The 20,038-nt window shown below is 43.1% G+C and overlaps 1 protein-coding gene across 2 annotated transcripts in view; it reads right to left on the bottom strand.

The window, feature by feature from the left end:
- LOC132588309 (ankyrin repeat and fibronectin type-III domain-containing protein 1-like) overlaps positions 1-20,038 on the bottom strand; it is a 491,222-nt gene that overhangs the window by 433,215 nt on the left and 37,969 nt on the right. For both annotated transcript variants that reach the window (XM_060260671.1, XM_060260672.1), the window contains exons 3-4: positions 14,784-14,977; positions 10,121-10,350 (exon numbers count right to left, since the gene is read on the bottom strand). In XM_060260671.1, coding sequence (XP_060116654.1) covers positions 10,121-10,350; positions 14,784-14,977 — 424 coding nt within the window. The remainder of the gene's footprint in view (positions 1-10,120; positions 10,351-14,783; positions 14,978-20,038) is intronic.

Genomic DNA, 20,038 nt, shown 5'->3' with positions numbered 1-20,038 from the left:
CCTATGAGAGCTATGGCTGACCCAAGGCCATTCCAGCAGCTGCAAGTGAAGGAGTGGGGAATCAAATCCAGTTCTCCCAGATAAGAGCCTGCACTCTTAATCACTACACCCAACTGGCTCTGTTAAGTTTAAGGTATCATGTTCAAAAGCTATTTATTTATTTCTGTGTATTTATATATTGGATTTATAGCCATCCCTCTCCTGTACAACAGGGCTCAGAGCAGGTTAGAAGCAAAAAAGTTAACATGACAAAATTGGAGTCCAGTAGCACCTTTAAGATCAACAAAGTTTTATTTAGCATATAAGCTTTTGTGTGCATGCATGCTTTGCCAGATGACAAAAAGCTTTCATTCGTGTGCATGCACGCTTTGTCAGATGAGGAAAAGTTTACATTCCCAATAAAACTGTGTTGGTCTTAAAGGTTCTACTGGACTTCTACTGCTTCAGACCAATACAACTGCCCACCTGGATCTAGTTAACATGACTGTCAAAGGACACACAAAACGTGAATGGTAATAACAAATAAAAGCACAGTTCTCTGCTTCTTCATCATGAGCCTCATGGCAAGAAAGCACCACAAACCAAGTGGGAAGTGTGACAAAAACAGGAACACTCGCAGAGGGTAGCTGTGTTGGTCTGCAAGAGAACAGCTAGATTCAAATCCAGGAGCACCTTACCAACAAGATTTTTGGTAAATGAGCTTTCAAGAGTCAAAGCTCCCTTTGGTCAGAAATGGGAGCGCTGCAGATGAGAAGAAAAACATAAAACTGTTTGAATTACAAATGAACAAGCTTTAGGCATTCCAAGAGTATACTCAACATTCAACAAGTTTCAAACGCTTTCTGTAACAAATCTGCATCTTTTTTAACCCAAGCGATATTGGGCAATTGAACATGACACACACTTCTACAGTGACACTGTTCCTACATAATCTGGCCATGCTGTGCTAATGCCACCAAAGCGATTCCTGGACCTCTAGAGCAGGGGTGGCCAAACTTGCTTAACATAAGAGCCACATAGAATAAATGTCAGATGTTTGAGAGCTACAAGACATGAATGTCAGATGTTTGATGGGAGGGAGGGAGGAAGGATTTAAAAGAGAGAACTGTGTTGTCCAAGCTGGCTGATGGAGCCACACAATGTGTGTGAAAGAGCTACATGTGGCTTCAGAGCCACAGTTTGACCACCCCTGCTCTAGAGGAATCATTGTCCTAAAAATTAGGAGCTTAGAGAATCTGATTTCTCCAGTATTCTCAGTTTGGAGGACTTGGCTGAAACCCCAATGCTCATAAAATCATAGAGTTGGAAGGGGCAATACAGGCCATCTAGTCAAATCCACTGCTCAGTACAACATCAGCCAATGCATTTCTGGCAAGAGTTTGTCCAGTCGCTGCCTGAAGACTGCCAATGAGGGGGAACTCACCACCTCCCTAGGCAGCGAATTCCAGTGCTGAACTACTCTTGCTGCAACCAGTTCCTTTCTCCCTGTAATTTAACTCCATTATTGTGATTCCTACCCTCTGTTGCCAACAAGAACAGCTTCCTCCCCTCCTTTAAGTGACAGCCTTTGAAATACTTCTGGAGTGTAATCATGTCTCCCCTCCCCCCCCCCCCCCCCCCACTTCTCCAGACTGAACATTTCCAAGTCCCTCATCAACCTTTCCTCTTAGGGCTTTGTCTCCGTCACTCTTTTCCGCATCCAGTTCATTCTGCTGCCTCCTTTCTTCACTACATCCTCTTGATACGGCAGTGCACCCCACCAGAACATTCTATTTGTGCTTGGGAGACAAAATAAAGATGCTACTGAAAATAGCCCGTTCTCAGTATGATCACTGGTATCAGACTGTTTTGTTTATCCCCGTAAGCCAGTTAAACTTGAATATATTTCAAAGGCACTGAAGCTCCATCAGTCAAAAAGACCAATAAGTTTATACCACAAAAGCACACTTGCTGAGAAAGAACCTTCACACCAAGCCCAAAGGATTGCTGGAAGTTTATGGAGAGAACACAGGATTATCTACCATAGCAAAATACACAATTGCTGTAACCTGTTGTGTACTTTGCACATGGTGAGAGCCGAGCAGCTGGCTGCCTTTTGTTCTTCTTCCCCCCTGCCATTCTCAACAAATACCACACAGGAGAATAACTATTAATGTTTGATTCTATATTTCCTAGCAGAAATAGAGGGAATTATTTTGTTAAATCTAACCTCGAACTGGACAAAGCTGAGAGCAAACCTACAAAGAGAACATAAGGAAAGCCATGTTGAATCTGGCCAATAGCCCATCCAGTCCAACACTCTGTCACACAGTGGCCAAAAAAAAAGTGTTATCAGGAGGTCTGCTAGTGGGGCCAGGACACTAGAGGTCCTCCCAGCACCAAGAATACAAAGCATACAGAAGCCCTCCCACTGTTGCCCCTCAGCACAGAGAATACAAAATACAGAGAATACAGAAGCCCTCCCACTGTTCCCCCCCCAACATCAAGAATACAGGGCCTCAGACAGAGAATTCCATCAATATCCAATCCCCTCTTGAAGCCGTCTATTCATATAGTTGCCACCACCTCCTGTGGCAGTGAATTCCATGTGTTAATCACCTTTTGGGTGAAGAAGTACTTCCTTTTATGCGTTCTAACCAGACTGCTCAGCAATTTCATTGAGCCCCCATGAGTTCTTGTATTGTGAGAAAGGGAGAAAAGTACGTACTTCTTTCTCTACCTTCTCTATCCCATGCATGATCTTGTAAATCTCTATCGTGTCACCCCTCAGTCAACGTTTCTCCAAGCTAAAGAGCCCCAAGCGTTTTAACCATTCTTCCTAGAGAAAGTGTTCCAACCCTTTAATCATTCTAGTTGCCCTTTCCTGGACTTTTTCCAATGCTATAGTATCTTTTTTGACATGATGGCATCCCTAAATCCACCACAGGGATGCCTCTGCCATTTTCGGGATTAAAAACCTTCTGTAGACAGAAGACATAGGGGCCCAATCCTGATCAGGACCACAGAATGGGGGAGGATGAGTTCCTCTCACCCCACACCACCAGGCATTTGGGCTCTTGAAACTGACATGGGGGAAAGGAGCCCATCCTCCCCTCCTGCTGTGAACCAAATCAGGCCCACATGGCTTTCAAAAACAGAAAGAATTTCATCCCAAAAATGGTGATGGACTTGAGGACGCCATGATGTCTAGTTTGGTTCTAAAAATCTTCAGCTTTCAGCTTTTGGGAGTAACTTAACTTTTTGTGACCCTGACCACCTGTCCCAGAACAGTCCTGTATATGACACAGTCCTTTCTTTGCATGAGTAGGAAGACCCAGACAAATCCCTGGTCTCCAACAAGCCAGCTGCCTCCTCCTCAGCCTCTCCTGTATTCAAAGTAGCATGAGTAAGACAACTGGACTGTGAAGGAAGAAGGTTAAGGAGGTCTCATCCTTCCAGTCAAGAAGCCTAAGAGCAGCTTCTTTTTTTTAATGCAACTGCACATTTCCTTCTTCAACACACTCCATCATTATTAGGGTTTGTAGAATCTTTCAGGCTCAAGTGCCGTGTTCTACTGGAGAAAGTTTTTCTTCCAGACGTTTCGTTCTCGGCTGCGGAGAACATCACTCAATGCACAGCAGCCAAGAAGGTCAGAGCGCCTGCTCCTGCTGCAACGCCACTGAGGATGTTCTCCGCAGCCGAGAACGAAACGTCTGGAAGAAAAACTTTTTCCAGTAGAACACGGCACTTGTGCCCGAAAGATTCTACAAACCCTAATGATGTTACCAGCCGTGAAAACCTGAAATCTTTGACTCCATCATTATGTTTCACAACCTGCCTTTGTGCAAGAAGGTGACTAGAAAGTAAAATGAAACCTATAAGTTAGGGTTGCCAAGTTTGGATTCCCCAGTTTGGAGGCCCTTCAGGGTTATCAGAAGGGGGTGGGGGAATGTCTACTGGGCACTCCATTATACTCTATGGAGACATTCCCATAGGATATAATGTATTGATCCATGAGTATCTGGGGCTTTGGGGGAGCTGTCTTTTGAGGTAGAAGCACCAAATTTTCAGCATAGTATTCAGTGCCTCTCCTCAAAATACTTCCCAAGTTTCAAAAAGATTGGACTAGGGGGTCCAATTCTATGAGCCCCCAAAGAAGGCAATGGCAAACCATCCCATAAAAAGTCTGCCATGAAAATGTCATGATGCAACGTCACCCTAGAGTCTGAAATGACTGGTGCTTAAACGGGGGACTGCCTTTACCTTTAATTGTAATAGAACCACTGTTCACAAACATCGGTCAGAAAACTACATACCTCATAACTTAAAACTTCACATAAGCATGCCTGGGAGAAAAATGCTACAGCTAACAGTACCTCCATCATTTCAAGCTACAAAGAAACTAGCTGGCATGCTTGACAGGCTTGATACCTTTAAACTTAAAATGCATCACATTTAAGGAAGCTAACCAGGATTTCAGCTTCTTTTCCTAAAGCAAAGTTTGTAATAAATGCCACTTTGATACTATGTCCCATAGAATTTTCAAGCTCATAAACATGGGAAGAATCAAAATAAAATAACAGATGAACAAACAGCTTTCAGATAAATAGTTTCTGTTTTGTATAAGTTACGCGCACAATTAAGACAAACTGCATTTTTAAAAGCTTATGCACATCAACTCTTTCTTTTATAGCAGGGCCGCAGTATGTTGTACTTTCTTTAAAATATTTATATCCTATCTAATTTCCTTTGACACAAGGCGGAAACTTTGTCACCAGAAGCTGTATGTTCCATCATTCGAACTTGAGGTCAGAAAAAAACATTTCTGTCCTGTGAAACCACAAATTATCTCTTAATGGGAAATGACAAACTGCCTCTGCAGACACAACCACACAAGCCACCATCTCTTCCTCTTTCCCACCCCCTTGCCCAGTTCCTCCACATAAAACAGCTTGGCAAGTGACTTCATGACCCATCTCCTTTACACCCACCAATGCTGATCTAATTCCCATAGATCAGGTGGGTAACAAAATTAACTTCCTTTCGGAGCTAAAACTCAATTAAAATGCAAATGTCAGGAAAACAGGGTCCACCAGCTTCATTTCTGAGGCAAGATTCCTTGTCTCAAGAAGACTTGGTTAACACATGAAAAGTAGGTCATACACCTTGAGGACAGTTAATTAAGCCAGTGAGACAACATAAAGCAATCAAAAGCAAATCAAGCCATCGAGGTAAGTATTGAGGCTGTCCAAGAAAAACAACACTGTTAGCACTTTTAACTAGGACACATCTACAAAAAAGAAGAGAAAGAGGAGGAGATTGGATTTATACCCCACCCTTCACTACCCAAAGGACCCTCAGAGTGCTTTACAGTCTCCTTTCCTTTCCCCTCCCCTCCCCACAGCAGACACCCTGTGAGGTAGGTGGGGCTGAGAGAGCTCTCAAGAACTGCTCTTGAGCAGAACAGCTCTGAGAGAGTTATGACTGACCCAAGGTCACTCCAGCGGTTGCATGTGAAAAAGTGGGGAATCAAACCTGGTTCTCTCAGATAAGAGTCCCCACACTTAACCACTACACCAAACTGGCTCTCTTTTTCAGCAAGGGAGCTGCTCTGCTATGCACAAAGCCCTGACCCAGAATCAGATCACCTACAAATGATTCAAACCTGCATTCTCCTAGAGTTCCCAAGCTTCTAATTCCTACCATAATCATTAGGGATTCCTTCATATACAAATCTGCTCTCACTAGACAGAATGGTATGTTCTAGTTCCAAGATTAGTTCCCCCCCCCCCCTCCCCAGCCTTTTTGTTTTTTTAAGAGGTTACAGCCACAGGAGCTACCATTTAAAGGCAAAGACTAGTGCAGGGGTAAGGATGAGTGACTTAACACTTTACCCTTGCACCAATTTGTGGCTAAAACTTGTATCTCCAAGAAGTGTTTAGCTCTACTGGGGAAAAAAAACCTGAACAAAGTTTGAGTCCGGTGGCATCTTCAAGACCAACGAAGTTTTATTCAGGGTATAAGCTTTCATGAGTGTAGACATGAAATCTTATACCCAGTGGGAAAAACCTGAGTTCCTGTAATATTCCCCCTCAACCCCCAAGAAGGATAAAAGGAGTTTGAAGAGTGGAGGTGATCTTCCCCTGGGAAAAGGCCCAAGAGTTCTCCCCCTAGTCTTCCTAAATAAAACACAGCCCCAATGGCTATCTATACAAAAGTCTGGAAAATAACTATAAAACTATGTACAGTCCCACATTAAAGGAGGGTCCCACATTAACAGGAGGCTTCATCTCTGCAGCCGGGCATTCCTTTTTAAAACGCATGAATTCATTCAATGCATTCTAGCCCTCAACGCTCTTCCCTTTTTAAGTCCTCAGAATAGCCACGGATTCATAGGACCCCTTCCCACATACTTTTATACACCTCAGCCATTTTTCTCTCAATACCTTCAGATGCCTCACACAAACAAGCCAGACCAAACACCACACTGTGTGGCGAGGAAAGAGAGGCAAGGTCAGTTTAACCAATGGGAAATCATTTTAGGGCTGAATACAAGGATGAAAGGGATCAGAGAAAGAAGCGAGAGTGTTTCTTACCCCAAAACAAAGCTGCTTCACTGTAAACATTGGAAATCCTTCCAGAGGCTTCCTGCTCCGCACGGCAAACACTGGCACACAAGAGAGCGGCTTTAACTCCCACTGCCTTTTACATTTGTCCGTTTTGTTTTAGTGGCTTGGAATTTAAAAGTCGGGGTCAACTGCCGTCCACAGAAATGTCACACCAGGCTTCCGGGCTTTGTCTCACTATGTTCAACTAAGAACCTCGTCCTATCAAGATGAGGGTAAAGTCATACTTTCTTGCCCCATCCTGACTTCAAGATCGCTTGCACAATTCAAGAGATTTTTAAAAAACAGAAGCCGGAGCTTTAAAAAGAAATTTTCCTTGTTCAGGACTCTCCCAAGCACCCCAAAAGACAGCAACACAGATATGGAGGCCAAGGAACGAATGAAAATGTAATTGATATCCAGATTAGGTACCTGGAAGCACTGGGGGGGAAGGGGGGAGTGAAAAGACTTTAACCTTTACAAAATAAAAAGTGGAATAACTGCAGCCTTATTACAGGATGTTTTCTCCCTTCCCTTCAGGCACCCAAGACTTGCCGCAACCCCTCCTCCTTTTTTCCACATTCCACATTGTTTTCATGCCCAGGTACACATAAAAATGGCAACTCAACTTAAGGCAGCAGCACTGCCTTGCAGTATAGGGCCACCTGATTCCCTCATTACAGTCCTCAGGCTGGTAATGAGGTACGGAAACAAATGTATCAGTCTTCAAATCTGGTATCATTTTCAAGTGGAAAATAAGGCCATTAAACTTTAAAGCAAGAAGAGTACTCTGCCTTCCGTGTCTGTGTCTCCCATCTGTCATTATTGCTCCTGTGCTCCCCCCACCCCGTTGGCCACAGAAGGATAATAAATTATTCTGCTCTTCTTCCACAATAGGCCTAGGCACAGAGCCTTTGATTCAAGCCTTCAGTTGCTATGAGCAAGTCAGTTTTGGCCTGCACAGATCCCATGTACTTGCTGTAATGCTCTGTACTAGAGGGCCAAAAATACTCAATCAAGTTCAATGCTATACTGAGATATGAACAATGCCAAGAAAAACCCCCAGGAAGGATGGGTAAGAATCTTAGAAATTCAATCAATTTTAAATTCATGTTTGGTGGAATAAGAAACAACATATATGCCTATTTAATCTCTTTGACCAATGCTATACCAGGGGTGTCCAAACTTGCCTAATGTAAGAGCTACATAAAATAAATGCCAGATGTTTGAGAATAAAAGATGTGGTAGGGAGGGAAGGAAGGAAGTAGATGGGGAGGAAAGAGGGAGAAAGAGGTAGACAGAAAGCAACTTTAACCAAATGGATTCTTCAAACCAGAAGCCAACTTGCCTTGATTTAAAGAGAGACATGCCTTCTCTGAGCTAGCCAAAGGGACAGTGGGGGCTTCAAGAGCCACACAATATGTGTGAAAGAGTCTCACGTGGCCCCAGAGCTGCAGCTTGGCCACCCCTGTGCTATACATATCTATACATATCAATACACTTGTGTAACATGTTTACTTTATCATTCCAAGAATAATTAATTTTAAATATAAACTTTAAATACAACACTGAGTAATTCACAGCTGGGGATACAAAAGTTTTCAGCCAACACCTGGAATAAATGAATTTCTGATTTCCTCAGGGGCCTAGGACCTGTTCAAATGCGATCACTGGGGGAAATTGTCATTCTCCACACAGCGTTGTGGGTTAGCAATTAGTGTATTGTCTCAAAATATTCAAGGAGACTTTTAGTTTCCATGTACCAGCCTTGAAGAAACATTGCCTTACAAATGGGTATCTTAAGTGTCACCGTTCATGCACCTTTTCAAAATAGAGTGCTAGGCTGCCAATCAGCTTCAAATCTGCCCCTTCCTTAATTGGAATCACTATTAAAACAATTAAGAATTGGCAAACCGAATCTCTATGTTCCTGTCTCTCTCTCATACACCCATGAGAGGTGTATGTAATTCCTTCCCAAGTAATAACTTGGCCATCACTGCAGATTACAGAACATTACAGTTTTTCCAGTACACTTCAGCACCTTTGTTCATTCTAGAATCTTAATTTGATATCTGGATCTGCCTAGCTATTTATATTTCATAGATATTTCATAGATGCTATTTACTTTTTAAAGTGTACTAACCGTTAAAGACCTAGCACTGGATCACTTCTGGACCAAGAGATCTCAGCAATGTCCCATCTTTTTGGTAAGGACTATGATGACAAAATGGTACACTCATATTTTAGTTCAGACAAGTGCAGGATTTCAGTGGCAAATTCCAAAAGCAGAACAGTATATTAAGATGGGTGTGTGCCAGATAGATTTATCAGCTATCAGCTTTTGGTGAGAGGCTGAGAATGCCTCAAAGGTCAAGATAAATTTTTTATCAAAAATATATTATATAATGTATACAATAATGTAGTTAAAACCGTAAGGCCTGACCATCAGGCTGCATAAAAAGTCATCCAGAATCAGTTTTACATAAAGTATTATAAATCTCCCATACAAAGCTGATAATACCAAATGATCAACACAAGACTATAGCATAATACTTAACATAGTTTTTAGAAACACATCTGGAAAATAAACAATATATATTTCAACACTGACCAGATGATGTTATCTCATATATTGTGTGGTTTGAGATCAGCTTATAAAGCAAACCATGGGTAACTCTGCTCGCACAGAAATCATTCATTGGTAGTATAACCTGGTACAGAATTTCAAATATTTCCGGGGGTATCATCAACTAGCCATAAGAGACAGTGGCACCAGCTACCTGCTTTTGGTGAGCGGGCTCCTGCTGGTTGGCCAACTTTTCTGGGTAAGTGGAAGAAAAGTCCAGGGGCAGAAATGACATTGCACTCTCCCCCAAACCACAGATATGATGTAAGAGAACTGGGGGATACTCCAGCCATCCCTAAAAACATGAAAATTCCACAGAGTTTTCAGGGACGGCCAGAAAGCCCTTGACACATTCACATCACAACTAGTGTTTGGGGCAGACATGACATCACGCATGGCTCCAGGGCTCTTTTTCTAGCAGGAGCTCCTCTGCATATTAGGCCACGTCCCCGATGCAACCAATCCCCCTGGAGCTTACAGTAGGCCCTCTAAGCTCTTGGAGGATTGGCTGCATCAGGAGGGTGTGGCCTAATATGCAGAGGAGCTCCTGCTAGGAAAAGAGTCCGTGACGGCTCAACACAGTTTCTATCCCCACCCTGCCCCCTGCCTAGCATCCCTAGTACCAACCCACATTACCCACTGTAAGAGATATTTAAGATGCAGGAAAGAAGCTGGCTATAACAAGACAGACACAGAGAATTTAACCATCTTGCAGATTCAGTGCTTTTGTTGTGTCATTTTGCCATAAAGAAGATTATGGCGGCAGCTTCAGAAGACTGCCATTCTGCAATACGAGGCAGTGGAAAAACTAACAGTGGTGCTGACTTTGAAGACACACCATATACCCACATGGGATCACAAAAGAAAGAGAACTAGGGGTCCTGACAATTTAACAATTTTTGGTACTTACAAACTGTCTCCGAAGTTTTGTTTTGACACGCTCGGTCTTGGTTTCAGAAGGATGGATAGAGTAGTTGAGGGAGCTTAGGTGGTTGTCGACAGAAAGACTTTTCCTCATGTAGAAGGACCGGGTTCGGAAGGATCTAAATGGTGCCTCGTCCATCGTGGTGCAGAGCCTGGGCTGAAGGGAAGAATCTCCGACAGGGTTGTTGCAGTCGTCTTCCAGCTGCCACGCCTCTCCTGAGAGGGTTAGGGAGATGCAGAGATCAAAAGGGGGTACAGTAAGGACACAACAAGCCAGCCATGAGACATTGGTGCCAATGTATTCCCCAAACAAATAAAGCAAAATACCCATCAATTTCAGCCACTATCTTCACTCGCTATTTCCTTGTTCTTTATTCATTGTTCCTTATGGTTTAACCTACACCTATCTTAGGACAAAGTTGGAGACCAGTGGCACCTTTAAGACCAACAAAGTTTTATTCAGAATGGAGCTTTCATGTGCTAAAAGCAGTCTTTGTCAGACAATAGTAGAGAAGCGTACTTTTAGAACATGAAAGCTCATATTTTGAATAAACCTTCGTTGGTCTTAAAAGTGCCACTGGACACCAACTTTGTTCTATAGCTTCAGACCAACATGGCTGCCCACCTGGATCTATCTTAGGACAGACCTCACTAACATTATGGGAGACCAAGGAGATGACAGGGATCGTACTGGGCAATTTCTGATGCAATGATTAGTTTGGTGTAGTGGTTAAGTGCGCGGACTCTTATCTGGGAGAACCAGGTTTGATTCCTCACTCCTCCACTTGCACCTGCTAGAATGGCCTTGGGTCAGCCATAGCTTTCGTAGGAGCTGTCCTTTAAAGGGTAGCTTCTGAGAGAGCTCTCTCAGCCCCACCCACCTCACAAGGTGTCTGTTGTGGTAGGGTGGGGGAGGTAAAGGAGATTATGACCGCTCTGAGGCTCTGAAATTCAGAGTATAGGGCAGGACATAAATCCAATATCTTCTTCTTCTCTAGCAGCCTATAGCCATGCCAGACACCAGTACCAATAGGCTGGGGCAAAAGTGTCCCCTTTGCAGTATCATTAAGTAAGGACTGAGCGAAACAAGACCAGGAAGGACTATATATTCTCTCCTCTTATGACTCAAAGCAATTTACAGCATTCTCTGAAGATACTACTAACATCTTAAGATGCCTATAATTTCTTGGGGCATAGGTCTATGACAGAAGGAGGTTGTAACAGAATCAATTTACATTAACCTCCTTGGTTTTGGTGAGACGAGCAATAAATAAGTTAAACGGTGCAGCTTCTGTGGTACTTTGATATGGGAACTTAGTGGGTGGATTTTAAGGTATTTAGAGTAAGTATGGTTTCTACGGATGACCAACACAAAACAAGAAAATTTTCTGATGAATAAGGAACTAATTATAATTGTTGGTAAGAGAACATTTCATCAGGTAGCGAAGTCTACAATTATCCTGCACTATTCCAGCAGTTAACATTTACAGAGTGCTTAAATTGTTGTTTTTTTTAAATTTAATACAGTATGGGCAGGCAGGGGGGCAAGTACACACGAGCAAAAATCCAGGCACTTTGTAGCCACCCGCAACTAAGAAACTGGCCTTGGAATTTATCATTCTCCATTTTGGAAAACCAAAACTCTCTTTTTCTCTCCTAGAATCCCCCACAAACTGATGACTGACCATGCTGATGTATCTTTTGGAGACGACTTCAGGATAAAGGTGCCCACTCTGTACAAAATACCCACAAAATTGATTGCCAGGGATGCCACAGGTACCACAAAGGACAAAGCTGGAGAACCTTCTGATGTGACTACCTGGACCCTGTGGTTCCACCTCAACCCACCCTGATGTATGTAGAATTTTGTGACACCGGTGTCTATCGTAACTGGAACTGCCAACCCTAAGTTAAAGAACTGGATGTTGTACAAGCCTGTTCTGGTGGTCTACAGTTCTCAATTCAAAGCCACCAATCAAATATTTGAGAAAATGATGAGAAAAGCGGGAATTTGTGTGAATTCACTGAGAGCCTTGAGATCAAGAATGGAGTCTTCCCACTTCATCTTACCATGATGCTTGTCCATGAGGAAGCATCTCAAGGTGAAGCTGCTGTCAGAATCCTGAAGTGGAACCTCCTATAACATGGATGGCCAATATGTGGCACTTTCACACATATTGTGTGGTTCTTGAAGCTCCTACTGCCCATCAGCCAGCTTGGAGAAGGCATTTCTCTCTTTAGATCACTTTTCTGAGCCAAGTCAGCCAGCAGCTTGGGGAATGCATTTAAAGTTGCTTTCTTCCCACCTCTCCCTCTTTCATCCCTCCCCATCTATTTGCCTGCCTCCCTCCCTCCCTCTCAAACACCTGATTTTCACGTCTTGTGGCTCTCAAATATTTGACATTTATTCTGTGTGGCTCTTATGTTAAGCAAGTCCGACCACCCTGTCCTGTAACACTCCTTCATTAAAACAAAGCAAAAGTTGCTGCCTTTTCATTAAAACAAGTAAGCATTACCTCTTCTAACAGAGCAGCCTGGGACAAGATCAGGAGCTGAATACATGGAGATGCTTTACACTGCACTGGTCTCTCAAGAGCATTACTGTCTACTCTAATTGGCAACGACAGCTCTCCAGGACCTCAAGCAGAGATCTTTCACATCATGTGCTTCCTAATCGTTTTCAATGGAGATGCCGGGGATCAAACCCGGGTTTCTTCAGCCTACACAGCACTAAGCTAAAGCCTCTTCTCAGTTTAACCCAGAGAGCATTTATTGCCTTATGACACTCTCACCATCATTCTCCCATTCTGACATGCTACTGTTTTATTGATTTCCCATGCAAATGCTATCCAGACCAAATGTCCTTTCAATTTGTTAATTTCACTATTTTGCCACTGGAATCTAGCTTTGTACCACTTTGAATTCTTAGCCACTACCCACCAGCTATAAGTAGTTCTGCACACTGTAACCCATTTCATTGTCTGATGAAGTCTGCATGCATACGAAAGCTTACATTCTGAATAAAACTTTTTTGGTCTTAAAGGTGCTGCTGGACTCCTACTTTGCCCTCCCTTAAGCAACAGGACCCTCCAGTAGGAGCCCATAATCAGCATATTCCACCCTTACTATCATAGAATCCATTGGTTTGAACAGGAACATGAGAGAAAACAGTGAGAAGAGAGAAAATTGAATGGAACCAGGAGGTCTTGAGGACATTCCTCCCCTTCAATATTTTTTTTATTTTGTGTAATTTAGGTGTGTTCATGCATGCATGTGTATGTGTATCTGCACCTGGAAATCATGTTGACCTCTGGTGACTGACCCCTACGGGGGGCCTACAGGATATTAAAAGAGCAATACTCCTCCTAAACTGCAGAGACTTGTGAGTGAAAATTCTACTTTGTGAGCTACCAGCATTAATGCTGTGAGCTACTGCATAAATTAGTTTGCTCTGGAGTCATTTTTCCTGAGCTAAGACAAAAAGGTGTGAGATGGAGGCTAATTCACATTAACTCAGCTATGAGGGAACACTTTCAGAGAGGTGGCTGAAAGCCTGCCTATGTCCTCTCCACTGGATACTTCAAGGACAGTCTCCCATCCAAGTACTAACCACAGGCGTCGACCCTGCTTAGCTTCTGAGATCGGATGAGATCATGCTTGCCTGGGCTATCCAGGGCAGGACCCCTCTTCAGTCATTTGAGCCTTGATGCAAAATGGTTTTGTTAAAAACATAAGGATTACCCAAAAGTCTCCTTAAGATGTTTGAAACATGTTTTGTTGTTGTTCAGTTGCACAGTCGAGTCCAACTCTTTGTGACCCCATGGCAAAGTCACACCAGGCCCTCCTGTCTTCCAAAGTGCAGCTCAGATCAAAGGTTTGCTCAATTTGATAATTTTACAATTCTGTCATTGTACCATTTTACATTATAAACCACTGCCTACCAGATAATTTTACTTCACTGTCATTGGTTCTTAAATCTGTACCATGTTGCATTCTGGGCCACTGCCTACCAGCTATGTATGGCTCTGCTCAGCTCTGTATGGCGTTGCTCACTATGCTGGATTCCTCGTCTGATGAAGTGTGCTTAAGAGCACACGAAAGCTTACGTTCTAAATAAAAATTGGTTGGTCTTAAAGGTGAAACTTGACTCCTGCTTTGTTCATCATCCTCCAAAGCTGCTCAAATTCATGTTTGTTACATCAGTAATGCTGTCCAGCCATCTCATCTTTTGCCACCCCCTTCTTCTTTTGCCTTCTGTCTTTCCCAGCATCAGGGTCTTCTCCATTGAGTGCTCCCTTCTCATTTGGTGGCCAAAGTATTGGAGCTTCAGCTTCAGCATCTGCCCTTCCAGCGAACAGTCTGGGCTGATTTCCCTTAGGACTGACTGATTGGCTCTTCTTGCAGTCCAAGGGACTCTCAAGATTCTTCTCCAGCGCCACAGCTCGAAAGCATTTATTCTTCTGCGCTCGGCCTTCCTTATGGTCCAGCTCTCACAGCTATACATTACTGGGAATACCATCGCTTTGACTATACGGACTTTTGTTGGCAGGATGATGTCTCTACTTTTTATAATACTGCCCAGGCTTGCCTCTCAAGGAACAAACGTCTTTTAATTTCATGGCTACATTATTACATTTATCGAAACTCACCAGTAGAGGGCACCGTACACCCTTTTTGACAATCAGGAGCACTGTGATTCCTGTACTGCTTTTGTTCTGGCATATCTTCAGTATAAAATTTCGAATCAAGAACAGGAACCCGGCTTATGACAGGGGACTGTGGGATGCTTGGAAGAGTTCGAGACTTTCCTAACATAGGTCTCTGAGGCTTTCTGTCCAGTGATCTTTAAAAGAAAAGAGGAGGGGAGAATCATAATTTGTAAACAGAGATGTGCTTAATATCTTGGTATTTCTGCCCCAAATTTATGAAAACAACTTAATTTATGTAAATATTTTGCAGAGAATGGGAACAGTCAAGCTTAATTTATCTATATTGTGACATGCAATGAAGAAACAAAATTCAATTAATCAAATGCATCATTTCATCAAGCACTTTCTTTAATACGGGGGCTTTTTAGTAGAAAAGCCCAGCAGGAATTCATTTGCATATTAGACCACACCCCCTGGCACCAAGTCAACCAGAACTGCATTCCTTTGCATTCCTGCTCAAAAAAGCCCTGCTTTAATGCATTGACTATATAAACTCTACTAACCGAAATATCTCTAGATCTAATTAGATCAAAAGTGCCTTTGAACAGGTCCAAAATCCAAGGTGAGTCTCTCTACTAGGGGTCATTGGCAAATGAACTGAATTAAAATCTTCCATTTACGAGCTTGTCTTTTCATAATGGAAAGATAAGCACCAAAACAAACCTACTCTTACAGCAAACTGTCCTCTCCATAACTCTGGAGTGGACAATGGAAAAAACAGTTAATTTCAGAAACTTTTGCTTCTTTGGAGTCAGAAATCACTTCAGCACTGCCTCCCACCCTCCCCCACCCCTGCTCACCCCCCTGAGGGTCAAGGACAATTTCTTCAAAAGCCACCAGTTCAGCCGTTTTCTGGATTTTACACAAGGCTCACAAAATGTTAAAGCTGCAGTACTGCAGTCCTAAGCTCTGCTCACGACCTGAGTTCAATCCCCAGTGGAAGCTGGGTTTTCAGGTAGCCGGCTTGAGGCTGACTCAGCCTTCCATCCTTCTGAGGTCGGTAAAATGAGGACCCAGATTGCTGGGGGGGGGGGGGAGTATAATGACTGCAGAAGGCAATGGCAAACTACCCCGTTAAAAGTCTGCCATGAAAACATGAAAGCAATGTCACCCCAGAGTTGGAAACGACTGGTGCTTGCACAGGGGATCTTTCCTTTCTTTCCTTTCCACTGTGATGAAGTCCAAGAAAGACCCATTATTCATACAGCCCCATCATTACAAACATTTCTGACTCTTCACAAGCATCTTTGATCTGGCACCAGCGTTTCACGGAATTTAAAATCAAGCCACATCAGATGCAAGAAGAAACAGCAATTCTGCGTTTAATACAGAATGTTAATTTTTAAAGGTGACACTAGAAGCAAAGTAGATTCACTGGTAGACAATTCAGTGCCATATTGGTCAACAGCTATTAGAATGCATTCTAACACTGAGAGTGCCTCGAGTATCAGAAACAGGAGCAGAGGAAAGGGGCTAACATACCAAGCAACCAGAGAAGCTTTACGTCTCCTTAAGCATCTGGGTCTGCCAGTGTCAAACACACTCTCTAGAACAGGAGTGACCAAAGTACAGCTCAGGAGCCACATGTGACTCTTTCACTCATATTGTGTGGCTCTCAAAACCCCCACCACCCCATCAGTTGACTTGGAAAAGGCATTTCTCATTTTAAATCATTTCTCCAAGCCAAGCCAGGCAGTGGTTTGGAAAATGCATTTAAAGTTAGTTGCTTTCTTTTCACCTCTCCCTCTATTCTTCCTTCCTTCCTTCCTGCTCTCAAACATTTGATGTTTATTCTAGGCCGCTCTTACATTAAGCAAAGTTTGGCAACCCCTGCCCTAGAAGGAAGAGCTGGCTTGATGAATGATCAGAAGGACTGATTCTGTTATTGCCTATGGACACACCTGTACTTTCAGCAGTAGAAAACTATATATACAGCCAGGGTTTTCCAAGCAGTGAGAAAAGACTGCTGTAAAGTAAGCAAGGGGAGGGTGGGTGACATGACCTTAAACAGTGTCTTTTCCAGAAAGCTTCTGAAGAGCCAGACTGGTGTATGGTATCAAACCACAAAGATAAAAAAAAACTCCATTTGGGTGAAAGGGAAGATATTCCATTTTCTAGAAAAGTGATTTTTCAATTTGTCCAGCTGCAGGCAACGATTCATTATAAATAAACTGAAGAACAAAGGCTACTCGCAAGTGCAGGATCCAGTCATTATTATTTCAGAATGGATTCCAATCTATGTTTTCCTGTCTTAACACCAGAATAATTAGCTGGAGAATTATAGACCTGTGAAATTTTATAGTGGCTGCTTCCAGGAGATGTCGTTTTTGTCCTGTTCAGTTATTCCTTTTCCCAAATCAGCTATGAACAAGAACTGAAACCACCTTCCACATCCAGCTCACCAATTCATGTCTGCTCAGAGCCTCAACAGAACTGCAATCGGGCAGAACGGGGAATACGGGGGCAGCTGTTTAATCCCTTCCTGCCATCTAAAGCCATTTCCCACCATGGATGCTTTTCCATGGGATGAAGAAGGGACAAGTGGGGGAGAGGGGGGAGCTCCCATTTCCCCCAGCACCTCTCAGTATATGAAGGACAAGCAATTGATCATGCCCCTTCCCTCTGCTGAACCAAGCCAAGCAGTCCCCCACAACTACTTTTGTCCTTTTGTAAAATAAATAAATCACATCTTCTGCATATTGTCTAACTTGCAATCCTTATTCCCCTCCCCACAAATGTTCCTATTCCTATTGAAGGCAAAAGGAATCAGAAAAACCTGTAAGTTAACGCTCTAATAGGGTCGCCAATTCCCTGGTTTGGAAGCTCTCCCCTCGCTTCAGGGTTATTAGAGAGTGGGGGGGGGGGGTTTGAGGGGAGAGGGTTGAATGTCCACTGGGCACTCTATTATACCCTATAACAGGGGTGGCCAAACTGTGGCTTAGGAGCCACATGTGGCTCTTTCACACATATCGTGTGACTCTCGAAGCCCCCACAGCATTTCACTGGCCAGCTTGGAGAAGGCATTTCTCTCTTTAAATCACTTCTGCAAGCCAAGCCAGTCAATGGCTTGGAGAAGGCATTTAAAGTTGCTCTCTTTCTACTTCTCCCTCCTCCATCTAGAGCTCAGTGGCACAGAGTGGTAAAGCTGCAGTACTTAAGTCGGAGCCCTCTGCTCACGACCTGAGTTCGATCCCAGCAGAAGCTGATTCAGTAGTTGGCTCCAGGTTGACTCAGCCTTCCATCCTTCCAAGGTTGGTAAAATGAGTCCCCAGCTTGCTGGGGGGAAAGTGTAGATGACTGAGGAAGGCAATGGCAAAACACCCTGTAAAAAAAGTCTGTCATGAAAACGATGTGAAAGCAATGTCACCCCAGAGTCAAAAATGACTGGTGCTTACCCTTTATTGTTTTAACCGTTTTAATAATCGTTATTTTATTGCCGAATGTGTATTTTTAATACCTATTAATTTTATTGTTTCTGGGATTTTAGGGCGGGGAGGGCGGGGTATACGGTAAATCAAATAAAATAAATTAAATAAAAAATACCCCTCCATCTATTTGCCTGTCTGCCTTCCTTGCAGCTCTCAGACATCTGACGCTCATGTCTTGCAGCTTTCAAATATCTGAGATTTACTCTATGTGACTCTTACATTAAGCAAATTTGGCCACCGCTGCCCTATAGAGACTGGTCCTCATAGGGTATAATGGAGAATTAATCTGTGGGGCTCTGGGGGACTGTTTTTTGAGGTAGATGCACCAAGTTTTCAGCATAGCATCTGGTGCCTCTCCCCCACAAAACCCCCAAGTTTCAAAACGATTGGACCAGGGGGTCCAATTCTATGAGCCCCCCAAAAAGGTGCCCCCATCCTCCATCGTTTCCAGTGGAGGAAAGGCATTTAAAAGGAGCACAGTCCCTTTAAATGTGATAGCCAGAACTCCCTTCGGAGTTCAACATACTTGTTACAGTTTTGTTCCTGGCTCCAACCCCAAAGTCTCCAGATATTTCCTGAGTCAGACCTGGCAACCCTACTTCCTAAAGCACAGCAAGCTGCCCTTGTGTGCAGAGCCACATCCCACCACCAGAAACCCTTAAGGTGAGAGCAGGCAGCAAAAGTTCAGTCATAATCAACTATATTGAGGCCTATAAATACCTCATGTTTGGCTTTGGATGCTGTGTGAAGAGCTCATAATCAAGGCATGACGGGAATTTTTTTTTTAACTAACACCTGAAGCAATTAACCGGGCCTTTATTAACACTACCTGCTGTGCAACCAAATGAGGATAAGATATGGAGCCCTGCCACTCATCGTTACCCAGAGAACTCTGCTCTCGAAAGTCAGAGGGGCACACCAATGCTTTAGGAAAAGCAAAACAACAGAAAAACTAAAATAGTGGAATTGGTCAATGTTGCAAGGCTATACATACATTCAGGGCTTTTTTGGTAGGAAAAGCCCAGCAGGAACTCATTTGCATATTAGGCCACACACCCTGATGCAAAGCCAGCCAGAGCTGTATTCCTGCTCAAAAAAAGGCCTGCATATATTTATTATTATATGGCAGAGTTACACATAGGAAATACATAAAAATATAAAATATGTAACCAAGTTGATAACAATGGATATGCACATCAACAAGTTATCAAAATGCCACTGTATAAATTGATGGTGTGGTTTCGTTTGGAATACTTTGTACAATTCTGGTCACCGGACCTCAAAAAAGATATTATAACATTGGAAAAGGTGTAGAAAAGGGCGACTGAAAATATTAAGCGGATGGAACACTTTCCCTATGAAGAAAGGTTAAAGAAGTTAGGGCCCTTTAGCTTTGAGAAATGACAATTGAGGGGTGACATGATAGAGATTTACAAAATTATGCATGGGATAGAGAAGGCAGAGAAAGGAATACTTTCTTCCCTCTCTCACAATACTAGAACTGAAGGGCACTCAATGAAATTAATGAACAGTAGGCTTAAAACAGATAAAAGGAAGTACTTCTTCACCCAAAGAGTAATTAACACATGAAATTCACTGTCACAGGAAGTGGTGGTGGCTACAATTACAGACAGCTTCAAGAGAAGATTGGATAAACATGTGGAGCAGAAATCCATCAGTGGGTATCTGCCACAATGTACAGGTGGAACACTATGTCCGAGGCAGTGACGCTCTGTTTTCTTGGTGCTTAGGAGGCAACAGTGGGAG

The sequence above is a fragment of the Heteronotia binoei genome, chromosome 20, assembly GCF_032191835.1.
Source record: "Heteronotia binoei isolate CCM8104 ecotype False Entrance Well chromosome 20, APGP_CSIRO_Hbin_v1, whole genome shotgun sequence".
Taxonomy (NCBI): Eukaryota; Metazoa; Chordata; class Lepidosauria; order Squamata; family Gekkonidae; genus Heteronotia; species Heteronotia binoei.
The sequence above is the reverse complement of the archived record's forward strand: the minus strand, read 5'-3'. Positions and strand labels throughout refer to the sequence as shown.